General features: G+C 35.6%; 1 protein-coding gene across 2 annotated transcripts in view; it reads left to right on the forward strand.

The window, feature by feature from the left end:
- Positions 1-14,950, forward strand: part of LOC140442040 (uncharacterized) — a 115,839-nt gene extending 100,889 nt beyond the window's left edge. For both annotated transcript variants that reach the window (XM_072533081.1, XM_072533082.1), the window contains exon 2: positions 11,043-14,950. In XM_072533081.1, the coding sequence (XP_072389182.1) occupies positions 11,043-13,679 (2,637 nt within the window). In that variant the 3' untranslated portion in view covers positions 13,680-14,950. The remainder of the gene's footprint in view (positions 1-11,042) is intronic.
- Positions 14,951-19,348: the final 4,398 nt, after the last annotated feature.

Raw genomic sequence — 19,348 nt, forward strand, 5'->3', positions numbered from 1 at the left:
CACTTCTCAAAATGAACGCTACCTGTAACTCCGCTTGTTTTAAATGTCTCGTTTGTGCTTCGACTTTCTGTTCAAATGCAACGGACAAACGTTTATTGTTGCCACCATTAGTGTTTATTAGTGCCATTATTAGTGTTTATTTTTTGACAAAAATGCCTTTGACTGTTGAAACGGAACAAATTGTTGCACTTGTGGAAGACGGTCACACTCAACGGCAAGTCGCAAGAACTGTTGGCGTAAGCCTTTCTACGGTTCAACGAGTGCTTCAACGCTTTCAGGAGGCAAGTTTGCTAACCAGGCGACCTGGCTCTGGACGAAGAACAACGACCACGGCACTAGATGACCGTTTCCTTGTGTTTCAGTCTTTACTAAACCGGACCTTAACAGCGGTTATGCATCAAAATCGTCTAGAGGAAGTACGAAATCGCAATTTGAGTGTTGCAACAGTCAGAAGAAGACTTCATTCTTCTTGACTATCTTCTCGGGTAATGGCTAGAGGACCGCCACTTCGCCGTGTGCCTCGAGTTGCACGACTAGCTTTTGCTCGACAATACGTGCGTTGGGGAATTAACGATTGTAGCAAAGTGTTATTCTCAGATGAATCTGCCTAACTGGATCCGATGGACGTGTAAGAGTTTGGAGGAGAACCGGTGAACGATTTTCACAAGCTTGCATTGCTCCAAGAATGCCATTTGGTGGAGGCTCGGTCATGGCTTGGGGAGGTATATCTTCCGACTTCCACACATGATTACCCTTCATCGAAAATGGGTCCCTAACTGCACGAAGGTACATTACGGAGATTCCGGAAGAACATGTTATGCCCAACATGGCAGGGCTTGGAGAAAACGCCGTTTTTATGCAGGACAACGTGCGATCGCACGTTGCCAGGATCAGTATGTAATGCTTGGACGAAATTGGAATTACGAGGGTAGCCTGGCCAGCTAGGTCTCCGGACCTGAATCCCATCGAACACCTCTGGGACGATTTGAAAAAACGTTTTCAAACCCATACACCTCCTCCTAACAACGCACAGGAGCTTAAGGATTTGTTACTGAGTGAGTGGAATAACATACCACAACATGTAATCCGGAGAAAAATTGAGAGTATGCCCCGTCGTCTGCAAGAGGTTATTAGAGCAAGGGGAGGCAATACACGATATTGGTCATTGAAATTTCACTGATTTTTTACCACGTTCTGTATTTTCCATATTTTTTCGTATGTCTGTTTTATCAACAATTTGATTTGTTTTCTGTTTTTTTTTCAATACAAACAATAAAATACCATTTTTTTTTCTTTTAAAACAAACATTGATGACAAATAAAAAATACATTAGCCAAAAAAAAAGGTTATTACTGCACCAGAGGTAAAAATATTGAAGAAACTTGAAATTTTCAAGATGATCCGGATTTTATGATCGCACGGACCTTCCGCATCATATGGACCTTCCTATTGTCTTTGCAGTTTGGGAGACAAGCCTCGACGACGTTGTGGATTATAAAGCCAAACAAGATCACCTACTTCATAGCTTTCACTCTTGCATCGGGAATCAAATTGTTGCACTTGTGGAAGACGGTCACACTCAACGGCAAGTCGCAAGAACTGTTGGCGTAAGCCTTTCTACGGTTCAACGAGTGCTTCAACGCTTTCAGGAGGCAAGTTTGCTAACCAGGCGACCTGGCTCTGGACGAAGAACAACGACCACGGCACTAGATGACCGTTTCCTTGTCTTTCAGTCTTTACTAAACCGGACCTTAACAGCGGTTATGCATCAAAATCGTCTAGAGGAAGTACGAAATCGCAATTTGAGTGTTGCAACAGTCAGAAAAAGACTTCGTTCTTCTTGACTATCTTCTCGGGTAATGGCTAGAGGACCGCCACTTCGCCGTGTGCCTCGAGTTGCACGACTAGCTTTTGCTCGACAATACGTGCGTTGGGGAATTAACGATTGTAGCAAAGTGTTATTCTCAGATGAATCTGCCTAACTGGATCCGATGGACGTGTAAGAGTTTGGAGGAGAACCGGTGAACGATTTTCACAAGCTTGCATTGCTCCAAGAATGCCATTTGGTGGAGGCTCGGTCATGGCTTGGGGAGGTATATCTTCCGACTTCCACACATGATTACCCTTCATCGAAAATGGGTCCCTAACTGCACGAAGGTACATTACGGAGATTCCGGAAGAACATGTTATGCCCAACATGGCAGGGCTTGGAGAAAACGCCGTTTTTATGCAGGACAACGTGCGATCGCACGTTGCCAGGATCAGTATGTAATGCTTGGACGAAATTGGAATTACGAGGGTAGCCTGGCCAGCTAGGTCTCCGGACCTGAATCCCATCGAACATCTCTGGGACGATTTGAAAAAACGTATTCAAACCCATACACCTCCTCCTAACAACGCACAGGAGCTTAAGGATTTGTTACTGAGTGAGTGGAATAACATACCACAACATGTAATCCGGAGAAAAATTGAGAGTATGCCCCGTCGTCTGCAAGAGGTTATTAGAGCAAGGGGAGGCAATACACGATATTGGTCATTGAAATTTCACTGATTTTTTACCACGTTCTGTATTTTCCATATTTTTTCGTATGTCTGTTTTATCAACAATTTGATTTGTTTTCTGTTTTTTTTTTTCAATAAAAACAATAAAATACCATTTTTTTTTCTTTCAAAACAAACATTGATGACAAATAAAAATTACATTAGCCAAAAAAAAAGGTTATTACTGCACCAGAGGTAAAAATATTGAAGAAACTTGAAATTTTCAAGATGATCCGGATTTTATGATCGCGAGTGTATTAACTCATCAGAATGGTCAATCAATCAGTTTATAACGTTCTACGCAGTCTTCTGATTTCCAGTCTAAATTTATCTCGATCGTTCCAAAGGTTTTCTTCAACCCCCCTCCCCCTTAAGTCTTTATCGATTCCTTCTCTCCAACTTAATATCGGTCTACCTTGCTTTCTTCTTTCATGCGGTGTCCAGTTCAATACTTTCTTTGGTATTCTGTGTTCATCCATTCTTTGGACGTGTCCATACCTTCTTAGTTGATTTATTCTAATGTCCTCTGTTATATTGTGCGTAACACCCATAATTTCTCGTATTCTTTCGTTTCTAATTCGGTCTTATCTTGATTTTCCAGCCGCTCTTCTCCAGAAGTCTATTTCCGTTGCTTATAACGCTTTTAAGTTTTTTCCTTTCAGTGGCCATACCTCACTTCCATATCTAATAACGCTTTTTATAATGCTGTTATAGATTTTGTGTTTGTTTTCTTTGGACATTGTTTTGTCCCACAGTACACTGTTTAATTGCATAAGGCTTGTCTTGCCTAGTTATCTCTATGCTTTATTTCGTCGTCTAATTTGCTATCGTTGGTTATTTGCAGCCCTAAATATTTGTCTTTTTGACAGTGAGTTATTTCTCACTGTATTTCTTCCAAGATTAGATTTTGTTGAATTCCCCCAATACACATGTATTCAGTTTTCTTGATATTTACTTCTATCCCCCAGAGTTCGTATTCTTCGTAAGTTTGCAGGTCATATATTCGAGGTCTTCATAGTCTTGGGCCATCAGTATCTGGTCGTCTGCAAAACTCAATTTGTACAATATTGAGTCGTTTGACAAACTAAGCTACATTCTTAAAAACAAAAGATATCCACAGCATCTTAAGACCAAAGTATACAATCAATGCGTACTCCCTGTTTTCACTTATGGTTCCCAAACGTGGACATTTACAAAAGCAAACATGGACAAAATTATAAAAACCCAAAGAGCAATGGAAAGACAAATGTTGCACATAAGACTAATGGATAAAAAGAGAAACGAGTGGATAAGATAAAGAACAAAAGTGAGGGATGTTAGACAAGAAGTTGCAAAATTGAAATGGAGATTTGCCGGGCACAATATAAGACAAAAAGAAGACCGATGGCACAAAATTCTTATAAGTTGGAGACTGTGGGAATATAAACGAAGAAGAGGAAGGCCCCAAATGAGATGGGCAGATGATATCAAGAAGCACGTGGGCTCTAGGTGGATGACTGTAGCGACAGACAGAGAAGAATGGAAAGGGATTGGGGAGGCCTATGTCCAAAGATGGACCGAAGAAGGCTAATTAGATAGATAGATAGCGGAATTCCCATGTTTCTGCATTTTCTTTTCTACGTCTTCATCGCTTGCTCCGAGTAGATCTTAAACAAAGTAGGAGACACGCAGCATCCTTGTTTAAGTCATTTGCTGATAGTGAAACCCTTGAATACCTCCTGACCTTTCTTTATTTTATTTGTGTTGCTCTTGTAGAGTCTTGAACAGCCTTGATTAAGATTACACTAATATTTTTTTTCTCGAGAGCTTCCCAGAGTTTTTGTTGTGGCGCACTATCATAAGCTTTTTTAAGGTCCACGTAAAGAAGATGTATTGGTTGATTTCGTGCTACTTTGTTTTCGATTAGCTAGGTAACAGTAAACAGATGGTCAATAGTTGATCTACCTGCTCTAAAGCCGGCCTGTTCTCCGGCCTCTATATCACAAAATTCATCTTCCATTCTCAATCAGAATGCTTAGTTTAATCATATAACAATACCAAACCCTACCATTTGAATAGTCGAAATGGTACCAAGTTTACAGTATATTTAACAATTTTGATATTAGTAAATTGTTTAAATAATCTAGTCAAGGAGTTAAATGTTTTATTAATGACAGTTTTTTATTTTGAATTGGTTGAATTGCGATATCAGTGGGTCCGTCAAAAAGGTCCGAGGTAAATATCAATGTCTTAGGAATATGTTTTGGATTTCTTTTGGAAACTTTTGGAACTTTTCATAGAATACAGACGAGATTCCTTTAGTCATCTCGAGGTCTTTGGCAACACAGTAGGCTAGAGAGACGTTATCCGAAACACTAAAAAGATCCTGCTAAACTTCTGTGGACACGCCGAATCTAGCACTCTTTCTCTCTGCGTAATTTGACATAAATTCATTAAAGCTTGGTCGCCGGTCATCTTTGATCTCATGTTGAAGGGTTCGTGCTTTTTCTGTTTCATTTGAGCCAGCATAAGCTGCAAGACGATTTATGTGAAATTCATACGGACCTTCCCATTGTCTTTGCAGTTCAGGAGACAAGCCTCGACGACGTTGTGGATTATAAAGCCAAACAAGAGCACCTACTTCAAAGCTCTCATTCTTGCATCGAGAATCATATTGATCTTTCATTCTGTCACTGGCTAAATGGTTGTGTTGTCGGGGTTAATGAATATTATTCATTCTTAACTTCAAGCGGTCGACATATTCTCGCTTTGCAACATGTTCTTCGGAAGGTTTGTAGCCAAACTCTAGGTCGCAGGGCAAACGAACTTCACGACCTAACATCAGACAGGTTTGAGTCTGGCCTGTAGTTTCATATACATTTCAAATGAATGTATATATATATATATATATATATATATATATATATATATATATATATATATTTAGGGATTCTACAGTATTCACTGCCTTCCCTCGCTCAACCGTTTCCATCTCTCTCTGTTGTTCCATTCTCCATCGTTTAGTCCTCTCTTACTCATGGGGTCGTCTACTTCGTTCCTCCAGGATTTTCGGGGTCGTCCTCTTTTCCTCCTTTCTATGGGGCTCCATTCGGTTATTCTCTTTATCCATCTGCTGTCGCTAGTTCTTCTTACATGTCCATACCACTTTAGTCTTTTTTGTTCTATATATGTTAGTATGTCTGTTTCTATTGATGTTCTTTGCTTTATTTCGTTATTACTTCTCCTATCCATTCTTGTTACTCTGCAGCATCTTCGCAGGCATTCATCTCTGTTGGTACTATTTTACTGTTGTTTTTCTTGTTTATGATCCAATTTTCAGCCCCATATGTCATAATACTTCGCACTAATGTTTTATAAATCTGCGTTTTTGTCTTCAATTTAGGTGTCTATCCCACCATACTGAGTTAAGTTGTCGGATTGCTGTTCTTGTTTGTCCTAATCTTTGTGTAATTTCTTCCTCTGTTGTTGCCTTTTTCGTGATTATAAACCCCAAGTATTTGAATTTATTCTTTCCTTTGATTGTTACGTTGTCATCAATCTGTTGATCTTCTATGTCTTCTTCACTTGTAGATAGGTACTCTGTTTTCGCGAGGTTAATATCTAGGCCAGCCTTGGTATATTCTTCTTGTAGTTTCTTCATCATGTAGCTGAGGTCGTCTTGGTCTTGTGCAATCACTACTTGATCGTCCGCAAAACTTAACGTATATAGGTATTCGTTCCGTACCGGTACTCCCATGCCTTCGCATTTTCTTTTCCATGTAGTCAATGCTTTCTCTAAGTAATAAATGAATGTGCTAGTCCCAATCTCTTTGATGTTCTGATACAACTTTGGACAGGTGTTTACCCATCGTTCGGTATTGATTTCCATCATTCGTTTCTGGAAATGGACCTGCAATGTCGATTGCTACTCTTTCCATATGACTACCAACATTGTACTGTTTCATGCACACAGTTCACATTTCCGGTACCATCTTCTTACATCATCTTTACTTTCAGGTACAATCAACTGAAGCTTAGAATTTGTACCATCATTGTTCTCAAAGGTTCTATACAGAAGACCATCTTCTAGTATTAGGCAATTCCATTGGCTCCAGTAAGACTTAACTTCTGAACTACGTGCAAATGTCCAACACTCTCCTAAACTAACCGCTTATGACTTTTTAGGCTATCATGGTTTTGTTGACTGCTCTGCGAAACAGCTCCGCAGAGGTCATCCCAAACCATTGTCGGAGGTTTTTCAACCACGAGATACGACGACACTTATGACTGCGATAAAAAAATGTATTAACGTCAAACAATTATATTTTCGACGGATAAAAACGGGTATATTCGTCTAAATAAATATAGAGAATGTTATCACTTAAAAAATATCAGTTTTAGAGCGCCATCTTTAAAGAGTTTTAGCTCCCTTAGGAAGTATTTTTCGATTAAGTGATTTATGTCAAACCGACATAAAATGAAGTCCAGAATTTGTAGTTTTTTTGTAAAGAACGTTTGTAGACACCCTGTATATCCAAGGCTAGCTGCTATTTGTAAAATATCTATAATATCTACTCCCTATATTCCAAACTATAAACTACTGTAAGATCTTTTATCATAGAGTGACTCGCTTAACATACGAAATAAAAAAGTTGTTCCCATGACAATCATTCAACTCCGTCGAAAACGAAGCTAGTTAAAAGGCCGATGGTGGCCAGAAGGCACAAGACAAATTCCAATGCGGACTTTCTACTTATTACTTATGGCTGTTGAGAACGTGTTCATAATATGTTGGATGAACTTGGTAATGAAAAGCAAACGAAGTGTCCGGCATTTAGTTGTACACTTATTAGCTGATTTTTTTAATAGTCTGACCTACTCTACTAATTTAATTGGGGCTTGTTTGGGGAAACGGCGGAGAGAAATTTGTGCAATATAAAAATTGAAAAGGAAGTGCATCGCTATAAAAGAAAAGTTATTGGTTGATAATATTTATCTTTATAATAATTGAGTGGCTCACAGGCAAAGGTGACTAAGCCACAAAGTGGAGTTTTTGTGATGAAATATGTCAAAGTTAACTTTAAATAAACGTACAATTTTTATGATAAAAAAAATGGAAAAACACTTCATTTTTTTTAAGGAAAAGCTAATGTTTTTAAACAACATTTAATAAAAAATCTCACTTAAGTTTTATTATTCTAATTCTATATTCAAAAAGTTTGCCGTTACAAAAAAATATATTCCTAGAGAAACTTTGTGTGTTACGCTATGTTTGCCATAAAGAAAACTAAAACAAATAAGTTGTCCAAAACAAAAATTAAGATAAACATAAAACAAATCTCCGACTTATTAGCTAAAAACTTCTATGTGTATTTTTAATTTTCGTGCATAATTGCTTCTTCTAAACCCTCATCTAATGCATCGGAACTATCTTTCAACCAGGAATAAAAGCTGTGGAACTCAGGCGGAATAAAATTAAGTCCATTAAATCCTTTTTCTTTTCTTTTGTTATTGCTCTCCCTTATTGCTTATTGATTTCCCGCTGGTTGAGAGTCCATGTTTCACTGCCATATGTAATAATTGGGCTAGTAATCGACTTGTACAGTGTTAATTTAGATTTTCTTTTTTGCAGCTTCGATCTTAATAATGTTGAAATGGAGTATAATTTTCTATTTCCCGCAGCTATCCTTGCTGAAACCTCTTTTTCTATGTGGTTGTCCGCTGTGATTATCGCCCCCAGGTATTTAAACTCCTTTACTACTTCGAAAGTGTGATCATTAATACTGATGTTCTGCCTAACTCTTGGATTTTTGGTTACCAAAATGTATTTCGTCTTTTCTTCATTTATTCGGAGACCCAGACTACTTGTTTCCTCCTCGAGCTGTGAAAACACCTCTCTCACGTCTCTTGTAGAATGCGTGACTGCATTAGTTCCTGCTCGTGTTTTCACTGACTTATTTCCAAATGTTTTTCAAGGACGATCTGTTTTCGATAATTGCAGAAAATAAAAATCTGTATTCAACACAGAGGAAAGGTAAATCCGCAGCTACTGATATTAAGGAAATAAAATCTTTTGTTGTCATTGAGCTGTTGATGGGGATAGTCAGCATGTCTTCCTATTGCGATTTTTGGTCTCAATCATTCCGTTATAATCAAGTAGCTGGGCTACTCCATGGGCGTGCTCAAGATAAATTGAAAAATTACTTTGAATAATTGTAAAAAATAAATGAATTATTTCAGTGTTATAAAGTGTTATGTGTATGTAAACAAAAGTGACCTCTTTTATCACACACTATATTAGAACTGACTGGCCTACATTAAAAAGGGTTTTAAAAAATTCACATTTTTTTTAATTTTTAAAAATTACAAAAGAGAAAAAGAGTTTTTAAAACGGTCTAAGGTATGTTAAATAGATGAATAAAAATATTAATATAAAACTTACAGCTACTTGTTATAAATCCAAATCAGATTCAGAAGATGAACTTTCAGAACCAAGATTTATAATAACTGGCTAGATCATTTTATCAGTAATATTGTCCAGCTTCCACATTTTTTCCTCTTCTTTAATAGTGTGATTTACTGCCTTTTCCCAGTTTTCAGGTTTTACATTATTTACGGCCTCCAAAAACAACTGTTTAACATCATGAATTTTAAAAGTGGTATTTTTTCTTGAAACTTCACTCTTTATCTGTGCCCATACCAGTTCAATCGGGTTTAATTCACAATGATATGGTGGGGATCTAAGTACTGTCATTCCACGATTTTTGGCAATTTCATCAATTTTGTATTTTTTAAATTTTTCTTTATGAAGGGCACACAACGAATAAAGTTCCTTTCTTATAGATCCGGGATGGTACGTAATATTTTTTGAACTTAGCCAATTCTGCAAGTCTTTTTTTAACCACTTGGTTGTGGGCAGTCCTTCTATAAGTCTGGAGTGATAACTTGCATTATCCATTACTATTACACAGTTCTTAGGAAGAAGATCTATCATTTGTTCGAACCATTCTTGAAAGACATCAGCGTTCATGTCTTCATGGTAGTCACCGGTACGAGTTGATTCAAAAGTTAAAAAACCACCTTCAACAAAACCGTCTGAACTGCCAATGTGTACTATTATCAGCCTGCGTCCCTTTACTGATGGTGGGTTTAAACCCGTAGATAAGTTATTTACAGAAGCGTGCCTTTGACTTGTAACAGTTTCATCCTGCCAAAATTTATTTGGTGTATGACCCTCGTTGATCCATGTTTCATCGAGATAAAATATTTTTCTTTTTTGGTTTCTCATTTCCTTTATGGTTCTTAGAAAATGTCTTCTCCATATGACAATATCGCTTCTTTCTAATAAAATAGACTTTCTGGGATTCTTTTTCCAGCGGAAGCCTATTTCTTTTAAAAGTTTCCATAACTTACTTCGACTCATTTCTGGGTAATCCTTATCATCTCGAACTGAGACAAGAACTTTATCCAATGTTGGAAATTCTTGTCTAAAGAAGAATTCATGCACTTTCCGTCGAAGTCCTTCTTTAAAATGATATTCTATTTGAAATTTTGGTTTCCCTGGAGCATTACGTGGCATTTGAAAACTACCACATTTCTCTTCTTTAATAACTCTGTAAATCGTAGATTTCCCAACACCAAGTGTACTGCTAACTAACTCAACGGTCTCATCAACACTTTCACATAAACGTTTGTCTGTAAATGATTTAAAACAATTAAATATTAATGTTTTTTCATTAACTGTTAGAGGACCAATTTTTCGGCGTTTACACGGCACTTCCAAATTTTCCATAACACTAGTATACACAATAAACTGCACCTTGCAACTGAAGTTCCTACTTTTAGTGAACTGTTAAGAATTTTGAATACGCCACTTGGACCTTCCTATATACAAAATGGAAAAACCCACTATCACATTTTCTGTGGAATAAGTTTAGAAGGTAATTATCTAGCCAATTACTGTCGTAGATTCCTGGAATTAAAGAATTAAATGTTTGATTGTTGAAACCCTTACTTCGTGGAATGCACTCATTTCAGATAAAATAAAACGTTTTATGTTATCTAAAGAATTAAACTTTATTTTGCAAATAGGTAGGTACTTATTAAACTTTTATTGGTTATATATAACCAATAAAATAAACATCTTACATTTCTTGCAAATTCATTAGTACCTGTTAACCTCCATTTGAGTCGTACTCAATTTAAAATTGTTTTCCTATATACTTCTGTAAACTTGTTGACAAATATCTGTTTTTCATTGAGTCACCCGTATCAACAGTTTAGGGATTTGCATACATAATTTATTGTTTTATTACTCTCTCATACATAAAAATACACTATAAAACGTTATCAGAGTCTCAGAAGAAACATTTCGCAAACAATGAAGATGATAATGGGCGTCAGCCCAAATCAAACAATTGCTAATTAAATATTCTTAACCAGTATACTTGATTTATTTTATTAATGTTTATTTTTTACACATGTGTTTACTATAAATTTTAATATTTAATTTTCTCTTTTAGGCCACATATACCGAAGCAGAAGTAACGTCAATTAGAGGAGAATTAGAAATCGTTCAGAAAGCCCTGAAGCTCCAAACTAGGCGATGTAGACAGCTAGTAACTGAATATACCCGAAGACTTCAGGAGAAAGAACACCAATACCGATCAGAAAAGGCCTTGAGGGACGACCAGCTAGCCAAAGTACTTCGAGCCCTCCTGATATTTGAAGCACGTTTGAGACAAGAACAGAAATTTATAAGCCGCCAGTTAAATGAAAAGGACAATATTATTAAGAAGCAGAGTAACGATATAAAAAAACTATTGCTAAACCAGTATTGTAAGAGTTGTAATCAGTATTATACTTCCAGTCCCATCCAGGAAAGTTTGGATAGTAGTACTGAGTATGTTCTTACAGATTGCCAGGAATATCAGTCTTCCAATTTTGAATCCTTGGATAGTAGCTGTGAAACATACGCAACTCTCTCTGAAAAAGATAATAAGTCGGAAAGTTCTTACGAAGAAATATCAAAATCAGAGACTGAATCCAAGAATATTTACCTAAAGAATCGTAACAGGGACTCATTAGGACGAAGATCTAAGAAAATACCCCACAGAAAAAGCATTGGAACATATTTTGAGGTTTTAAAATTAAGAAATGATAACTGCAGCCCATTATCAAACGATGATAATACAAGTAATGACTATGATAACTTAGATTCTTTACCTGCCGAAACAGTAACTGAAAAAATAAACAGAGTATCTGAAAATATTGAACATATATTCGATAAAAATAAGGAAATACTAGAAAATAACGACGAGAGTAGTCATAACGTATCCAGTGATGAATGCAACCAATCAATTATTAGTAAGAGTGAAAAAGATAATATATCTAAACTCGAAAAGCCCAAAATTGAAGAAGAAAAGAAAACATCAGCGATAACAGAAACCATTCCTGTTTTCGAGGGAGGTGAGGAAATAAACGAAAACTGGTACGCAAGTGCTAGCGATCAAGAAGACGACGAGCAAAGGGATATATACAGAAATAATCCAGTTCTTGAATGCATGAATCAAATATTGTTACAAAATATTAATGACTCCCTTAACTCACCACCAAAAACCCCTAATATTGAAAGAAAATCGGCTAAAAACAAAAGGGTAAAATTTAGTGATGAGGAGGCTAAAGAAGATATTAAAGAAGTTGGATTAACCGAAGAAAATGTGAAAGAAAACGAAAATAAAAACCACGATTATTATGAAACTCCGATTCAAAAATCTCCAAATTTTTATGAAACCCCTCAAAGTATATACAGCAATGATTATGAGCAAATTTTAAGCAAGTGTAATGAAACGTTTAGTCCTATAGACGATGACAACCAGCCAAAATCTTTACCAGAACATTCAAGTAATTACTATATAGATATGGATGATAAAGCCAAAACTTTAGAGAACGATAATAGGGTGGTGAAAAGAAGCAAAATTTTAAGAACGCCACCTGCTTTGCCTCCAAAGCCAGTCAACTTAGTGTCAAAATACAAAATACAGGGAGTCCCAAAAACACCTCCTTCAGACAAAAGCTGTGAAACAGAACCCGATTATTGCTCGATATCGGAATTAAATTTGCCTCAGAATAAGAACGTTGTTTCTTTCAAGAAGATTAATGTAGTAGCTGAAATAAACGCTCCTACTTCTCTTGATGTTCTGAGCAAAATAAACGCTCCTGAAGTGAAAAAGATTGAAAAACAAGTAGATAAAGATGACATGGTTGTTAAAAAATGCGTGGAAAAAATGAATATACAATTAGCAAAACAAACTCCCATTAAGTCTGAATCCACTTCACCTAAAAAGAAAGTCGAAATAGAAATACCAAAGTTACCACAAGTTTCAGAAATTCTTATCCCAGAATCAGAAGACGAGGAAAAAGATAAAGAAGATAGAATAAACCAAGATAACTACATGAGAAATAACACTCAAGTTCTTAAATTAAAAACCACTCGTACTGATCCTATCAGAAAACCTATCGCCATAGGCTCATCTGTTTCTAGTCTGATTAACAGCTTTAATAATCAAGTTCTCAACGAAATTAAACACAGTCCAGACAAAGTTAAAACTAACAAATCAATGTTTTCTAGTTTTGAAAGTCTCCAAAATTTAGATAAACATTCCGCGACTTCCACAGAAGAACTAAAAACTCCAAATTTTGAAAAATTCGATTTGAGTCAAAATTTCGAAGAGTTTAAGTTGGACGATTGCGAAATTGAGGAGTATACAGTCGAAGAGATCAAAACAGGTGATTTCTCCGATGACTCCAGCGAAAAATCTAATTCGACAAGAGTAGACCTAATTAGAGCTACCAACTTATCACCGCCGATTTTGAATAGAAACTCCGTGGAGTTGTTCAAAAAACAATTAGAATTGCAAAAAACGCAAGAAGAAAAAAACAAGCCGTTCATGAGACCGAACGAGCCGACCTACGAACACTTCTTGGAATGTACTGGGCTGAGTACAAAATCCATTTTAACGCCTTCGAGAATGCTCACTAATCACAAGGGCATGTTGAAACCGAAGGATGTCAAGCTACGATCGAAAGTAAAGTCGAATAATTTATTTGAGAGACATAGTACAAGCACTATGAAATACTGGTCTGAACCTTATATTTAGATAATTTTGTTACATATTTTAGAGTCTAATGTAAGCTTTTATTTATTTGTCATGGTGTCGTTACTTCACTAGAACATTTTAAAGCTTTTTAGGTTTTTGATCATTTCATCTAAAATTGATCTCAAAGGACTAGTATCAAAGTATTAAAATAGTTCAGTAAAATGTTTTGCAGCTTAACTTCCCATACAGATCATATTCTTAAAATATCTTTGCTAGTTGAGAAATATATATACATTGTTCATACAGTGCGTTAAGTTTTGGATTAGATATTGTAAACTACATAAAGCGATCAAATCGGCAACATTGCCTCGTACCATATAGTAGCACATAACAACGCAAGCGATATGCATCTCCGTCCGTTGATTTTTGTTTTGCTTACGTATACCCGGTTCATTTCTTATAACATAATCTCGATAAAAATACACTGACCATTATAAGGTGGCGCATTTGTATCGGTTTTTAATAACGTGAACGATTTTTTGTGGTTGTAAAATATACTCTCATTGAAAATAAAAAATAATTCTAAGGCTGAACAGTATCCCAATCTGTCGTAAAAACTTCTACGGACAGATCTAAGAGTTTCTGCTGTAACGTAATTGGAGACTTGTGTTATTCGGTTTTTTAATTCATCCACATTTTGGGCTCTAGCCTCAGAATGATCGTAGATGATGCTTTTTAAATGTCTCCAAAAAAATAAGTCCATGGGTGTACGATCTGGAGATCGCACAGGCCACTTAATATCGGTTGTTCCACTAATTAGGGAAAGTATTGCTTCCCTATGAATAGGCTGAACCATGCTGTGAACATTTCAAGTTTCAGTTCTAGTCTTATCTTCTCTTAACGACCTTACAGACCTTGTTTTTTCTTATCTTCTGAGGATCATGATCAGTAATGCCGATGTTGGCTTCGATCACCATGATGATTGAACTAGGATTGTCCATAGGTATCTTGAATGGAGAGTAGAGAGTAGAATGGCAAGGTTTCCCCTTGCCTTATACATCCTTAGGCCGTTGACCAAAGTTTATCCACCTTTGGGGAGGTAAAGTTAAAATTATCGTATAAAACGATAATTATCGTACACTTGGCAACGCAGCATGTTACTTTAAACAGTGTTATCAACTTCGATCGGGAACATTCGGGTTTCAACCAGGAGACTAGATGGAAGGAAATATGATTTTGATCCCTGTCTGTTAAGTGGAAACATAATGCTAGTATCTCTCGCTAATTTTGTAATAGTAGACATAAGTTTTTTCCATATATGTATATATATATATATATATACAGTATACTCGCTCTATAACGAACACGGTTATTACGAGGTTTCGCTTATAACGAGATACATTAGATGTCCCGTGAAATTTCTATTGAACTATAACCGTCTATAGCGAGGCAAATTTGGTTATAACGAGAGATATATTATAAATAAGATCCAAAAACGTGTTTTTTACGTTTTTAGTCCGGTCGTGGCTATAAATAAATACCTTTTCAAACAGCCCCTCAATAAACTTAACTGCAGCCCACAATAAACTTCTTTACAATGAATAAATACAACTGTTTCACATCTTTAGAAAATATATGATAGAATGATACTGGACCATTTAAAGCAGTTAAAAATAACAGAGTTCTTAAAATTGCAGAAGCAATAGTTTATGTTATCCTTGAAAATACGATTTATACATTATGTAGTTGGAAAAAAATTTAAGTACAGCTTTTTTGTTCTAACGTATATCATTGATAATAAAAGTAAACAACTCTTTTATGTTTTAATATATTTCATTGACAATAAAAGTAAATTTTCAAAAACGCCATTCAAACAATATTTATTAGCATCTTATATTGCTCCGAATGGCTTCACTATAGGAAGTTAATGGTTTAGAAAACTACAGATTCATATGTATGCACAGTATTATGATTGTCTGATATAACGAGATCGGCTTATAACGAGGTAATTAGTCTGTCATTTTAGTTCTCGTTATAGAGGGAGTCTACTGTATATATATATATATATATATATATATATATATATATATAACAAAAAATTATTATGGTTTGTTTAAAAAAATCACGAAAATTACTAAAATGTTCAAGTGCTGTGTCTATACCATTAGTTGTTTAGTTTTTATTTACATATATGCTTTGTAATTTGAATCTCTTATAAGGGAACAGAAATAATATAAAAAAAATATATCACACTGTTTTTGAACGAGAAAGAGAAACAGAAACAAAGTTCCAGCAAGCTGTATTACTTTATTATTTAATCTGTTTTAAAAGAAAATTTACTCGATAAAAATATCGTAAAATCTCTGTTGAAAGATGTAGAGATAGTGCAAGCACTCTTGACCACGGCGCAGTAGACGAAATTTGGTTTAGTCCCCCTTCCATGCGAAACACATTGTACTATGCACTGTATAATTCCACTTACAATAGAACCTTTCTGCCTTTATGTGAATTTGGCTCCGCCTTCGCGCAGCTCTATGGTCAGGAGTGTTTGAACTATTTTTACATACAAACCAGAATCTTCAAAACCATATATTTTTGTAAACTACAGTTGTAATTTCATTATTTAACTGGTCCTAAATGACATTTAAACTGTGGGTAGGTAATTCACAGGTCGTGAATAAAGTAGCGTCGTCTGTCACAACTCGTTTTCAAATTGGAGATGTCAGTTAGTGATCAACCACTGTAAAAACTGTGTAGTTTACTGGCAAAAGTTTGTAATATATTTAGAAACTTATACCATCAGCTTGCCTAAACGATATAAAATGAGTAACTTGTTTCAAGGATAGTAGTAGAAGATTGTGGAATATTAATGAACTCATTGCATTTCTATTATACCTTCTTCTTTAGGTGAATACCTCCTTCTTCAGCTCTTCTTGACATTATAATCTCATCCCTCCTCATTACAAGCACTAGTAGCTAATGCTGGAATAAGCGATTTTTTTAATTTGTTAAAGTTCGTGATTGTATGTGGATCATCACATCCCCTTTTACCCTACTATGTCTCTTATAGTACTTAAGTTATTAAAAAGATATTTATTATTATATTTAGACTCTCAACGGGTCAAAAAGATAAATGTTTTAAAATTTCAAAGCAAATGTATTCATTTACATTTTTTAATTATATTTTTTCTGTTCCCCCTAAAATTAGGAAGTTCTGTATATTAATCTGTATTTTAGATTATTTATTGTAACTGGTAATAGATCTTTACATAATGTATGTAAATCTTTTGAAGTATTGTGTATTAACAAACAATAAGTTAAGACGTAAAAATATTCGCCAAACAGTTTTGTATGTCATGGTGACATGTGTAAGTTGGCTTATGAAATACCTGTCTTACATCCAGTACTTTTCATACAATTTTGGATGTTTCATATATACTTGTGGCAATACAGGTTCAGCTCCTACAACTTTTTGGTGGGAAATAACAATTTACAAAAGTGGATACTAATTATATACAACAACGTGTAGACAATATTCTTAATTAATTTTTCTTCATAACTCAAGACCATTTCAAATCATTCCTAATTTAAAAATGCATCAGGTGTAAATATAATTACTAAATACTACATTTTACAGTAGTACAAAATTTTTTAACTCATCATGCACAACAGGATACTCGTCGTTTCAATATCTTCTCTGTACTCGACTTTTTCGCTTGCCTTCTCTTTCTCTCTGCTCTCTTCTTGTGTATGAATGTGTGTGTGTGTGTGTGTGTGTGGACGGAGGCGTACAGCGAATCACGAATCAAAAAACTTCACCATCTTTGGTGCAAACAAAGTCAGGATCTTTCAAAATAGCATCTACTTCATCGTCATCTTTCCAATCTGCAAAGCCTAGTTCAGGAGAAAAAAAGAAAGCTGGAGGAACAAGTAAACCGACAAAAAAGCTGTCTAAAACCGAAAAAAAAAGCAAAATCTGTAAAGAAAGTGACTAAAGCTAAAAGCAACTCTACAACAGCAGAGGCCAAAGTAAAAACACCAACCAAAGCGAGGAAATTAAATAAAGGCAGTCTTACGAAAAACCAATAGCACCTAAGCCAAAGAAAGCCAAGGCTGCCGAAAGTTAACCAAAAGCTACAAAAGCTGCTGCTTCTAAGAAGAAGAAGTAATTCGAATTATAAAAAACCATCATCAGTGAAACCTGAAAGTAAGTAATCCCACGTTAATTTAATGAATAAATGGGGTAAAATTTTGAAGTTTTGACATAAAAAACGTGTGGTATGGTAAAAAGCCACTTCCAGAACAATGCATTATGTTTGTTGTTCTCTCCTTCTGTGAATCTTAATGTTTATAGAACCAATAGAATAGCTCTTTATCTGTTAATTGTAGGTTTTGCTCGAATTTTTTCACGAAAATTTTGCAATAACCCGTCTCAAGAAATTTCCCATCAGTATGTTCATAAAATCGACCTATAGGGAGGGATGGGGCAGAAGAAACACTTGACATCTACTCGACACTCGAAATTTAAACATTTCTGTTCCAGAAGGAGAATATTAGATATATTTGTATACTTGGCCTCCCTGATAACCAGCAATAGTTTGCCAACAATTGTAGACTAGCACTGGCCCGAACCGGAACAGCTAAATTAATTAAAATATGGAAAGACAACAACAACATATATTAAAGTCAAGTTGGTCGGTGTATCCCCTTATTTTTCCATTGCTACATACGCATCAGAAGCACTAAAAATTGGAGGGGATGTATTACATGAAAAAATTAAACAACTTTTCAATATCTGCCTTCACAGCGCCAATATTCCAACAGACTGGAACAACGCTACTATGATTCTATTACACAAAGCAGGAGACAAAGCAAATTTAGAGAATTACAGACCGATTAGCCTCCTCAGCCATATATATAAGTTGTTTACGCGAGTACTAGTTAAGAGAATGGAAAGAAAATTAGAGACTTATCAACCAAGGGAACAGGCAGGATTCCGAAAGAGTTACGGAACAAATGACCATCTACAAAGTATAAAAACACTAATAGAGAAAGCAGTGTAATACAATAAACCTCTAGTTCTAATATTTATTGATTTTCACAAACCCTTCGTCACAGTTGAGCTAAGCAAAATATTACAGGCGCTTAAAGAATGCAGGCTAGATTATAGATATACTAAATTATTATACAAAATATACCTGCAGGCAACAACCACTGTCAGATTACATACTAACAGTAATCGCATAAAAATAGAACGGGGGGTTAGACAAGGAGACCCAATGTCACCTAAACTTTTTAATAGGGTGCTAGAACATGCTTTTAAGAATTTGGATTGGATGACAAAGGGAATAAAAATAGATGGAGAATATCTAAACAACTTACGTTTCGCCGATGATATACTTATAATAGCTGAAGATCCTAGGTATGGCAAGAGAGATGGTACAGGAACTCGTTGTGGCTACAGAAAGTGTAGGTTTAAATATAAATATCTCGAAAACAAAAATCATGATCAATTTGGTACCCAACCAGAACATCAGTATTGGTGGGAAAGAAATAGAACTCGTAGATAGGTATAAATACCTGGGACATGAAATTATGATTGGCAGGGATAACCAGACTCATGAACTGAAGAGAAGAATCGGCCTTGGGTGGGCAGCATTTGGAAAACTGAGAGAAACTTTTAAAAGTGAGCTGCCTACATGCCTAAAGAGAAAGGTATTTGATCAGTG

This window comes from Diabrotica undecimpunctata, chromosome 5, assembly GCF_040954645.1.
Source record: "Diabrotica undecimpunctata isolate CICGRU chromosome 5, icDiaUnde3, whole genome shotgun sequence".
Classification (NCBI taxonomy): domain Eukaryota; kingdom Metazoa; phylum Arthropoda; class Insecta; order Coleoptera; family Chrysomelidae; genus Diabrotica; species Diabrotica undecimpunctata.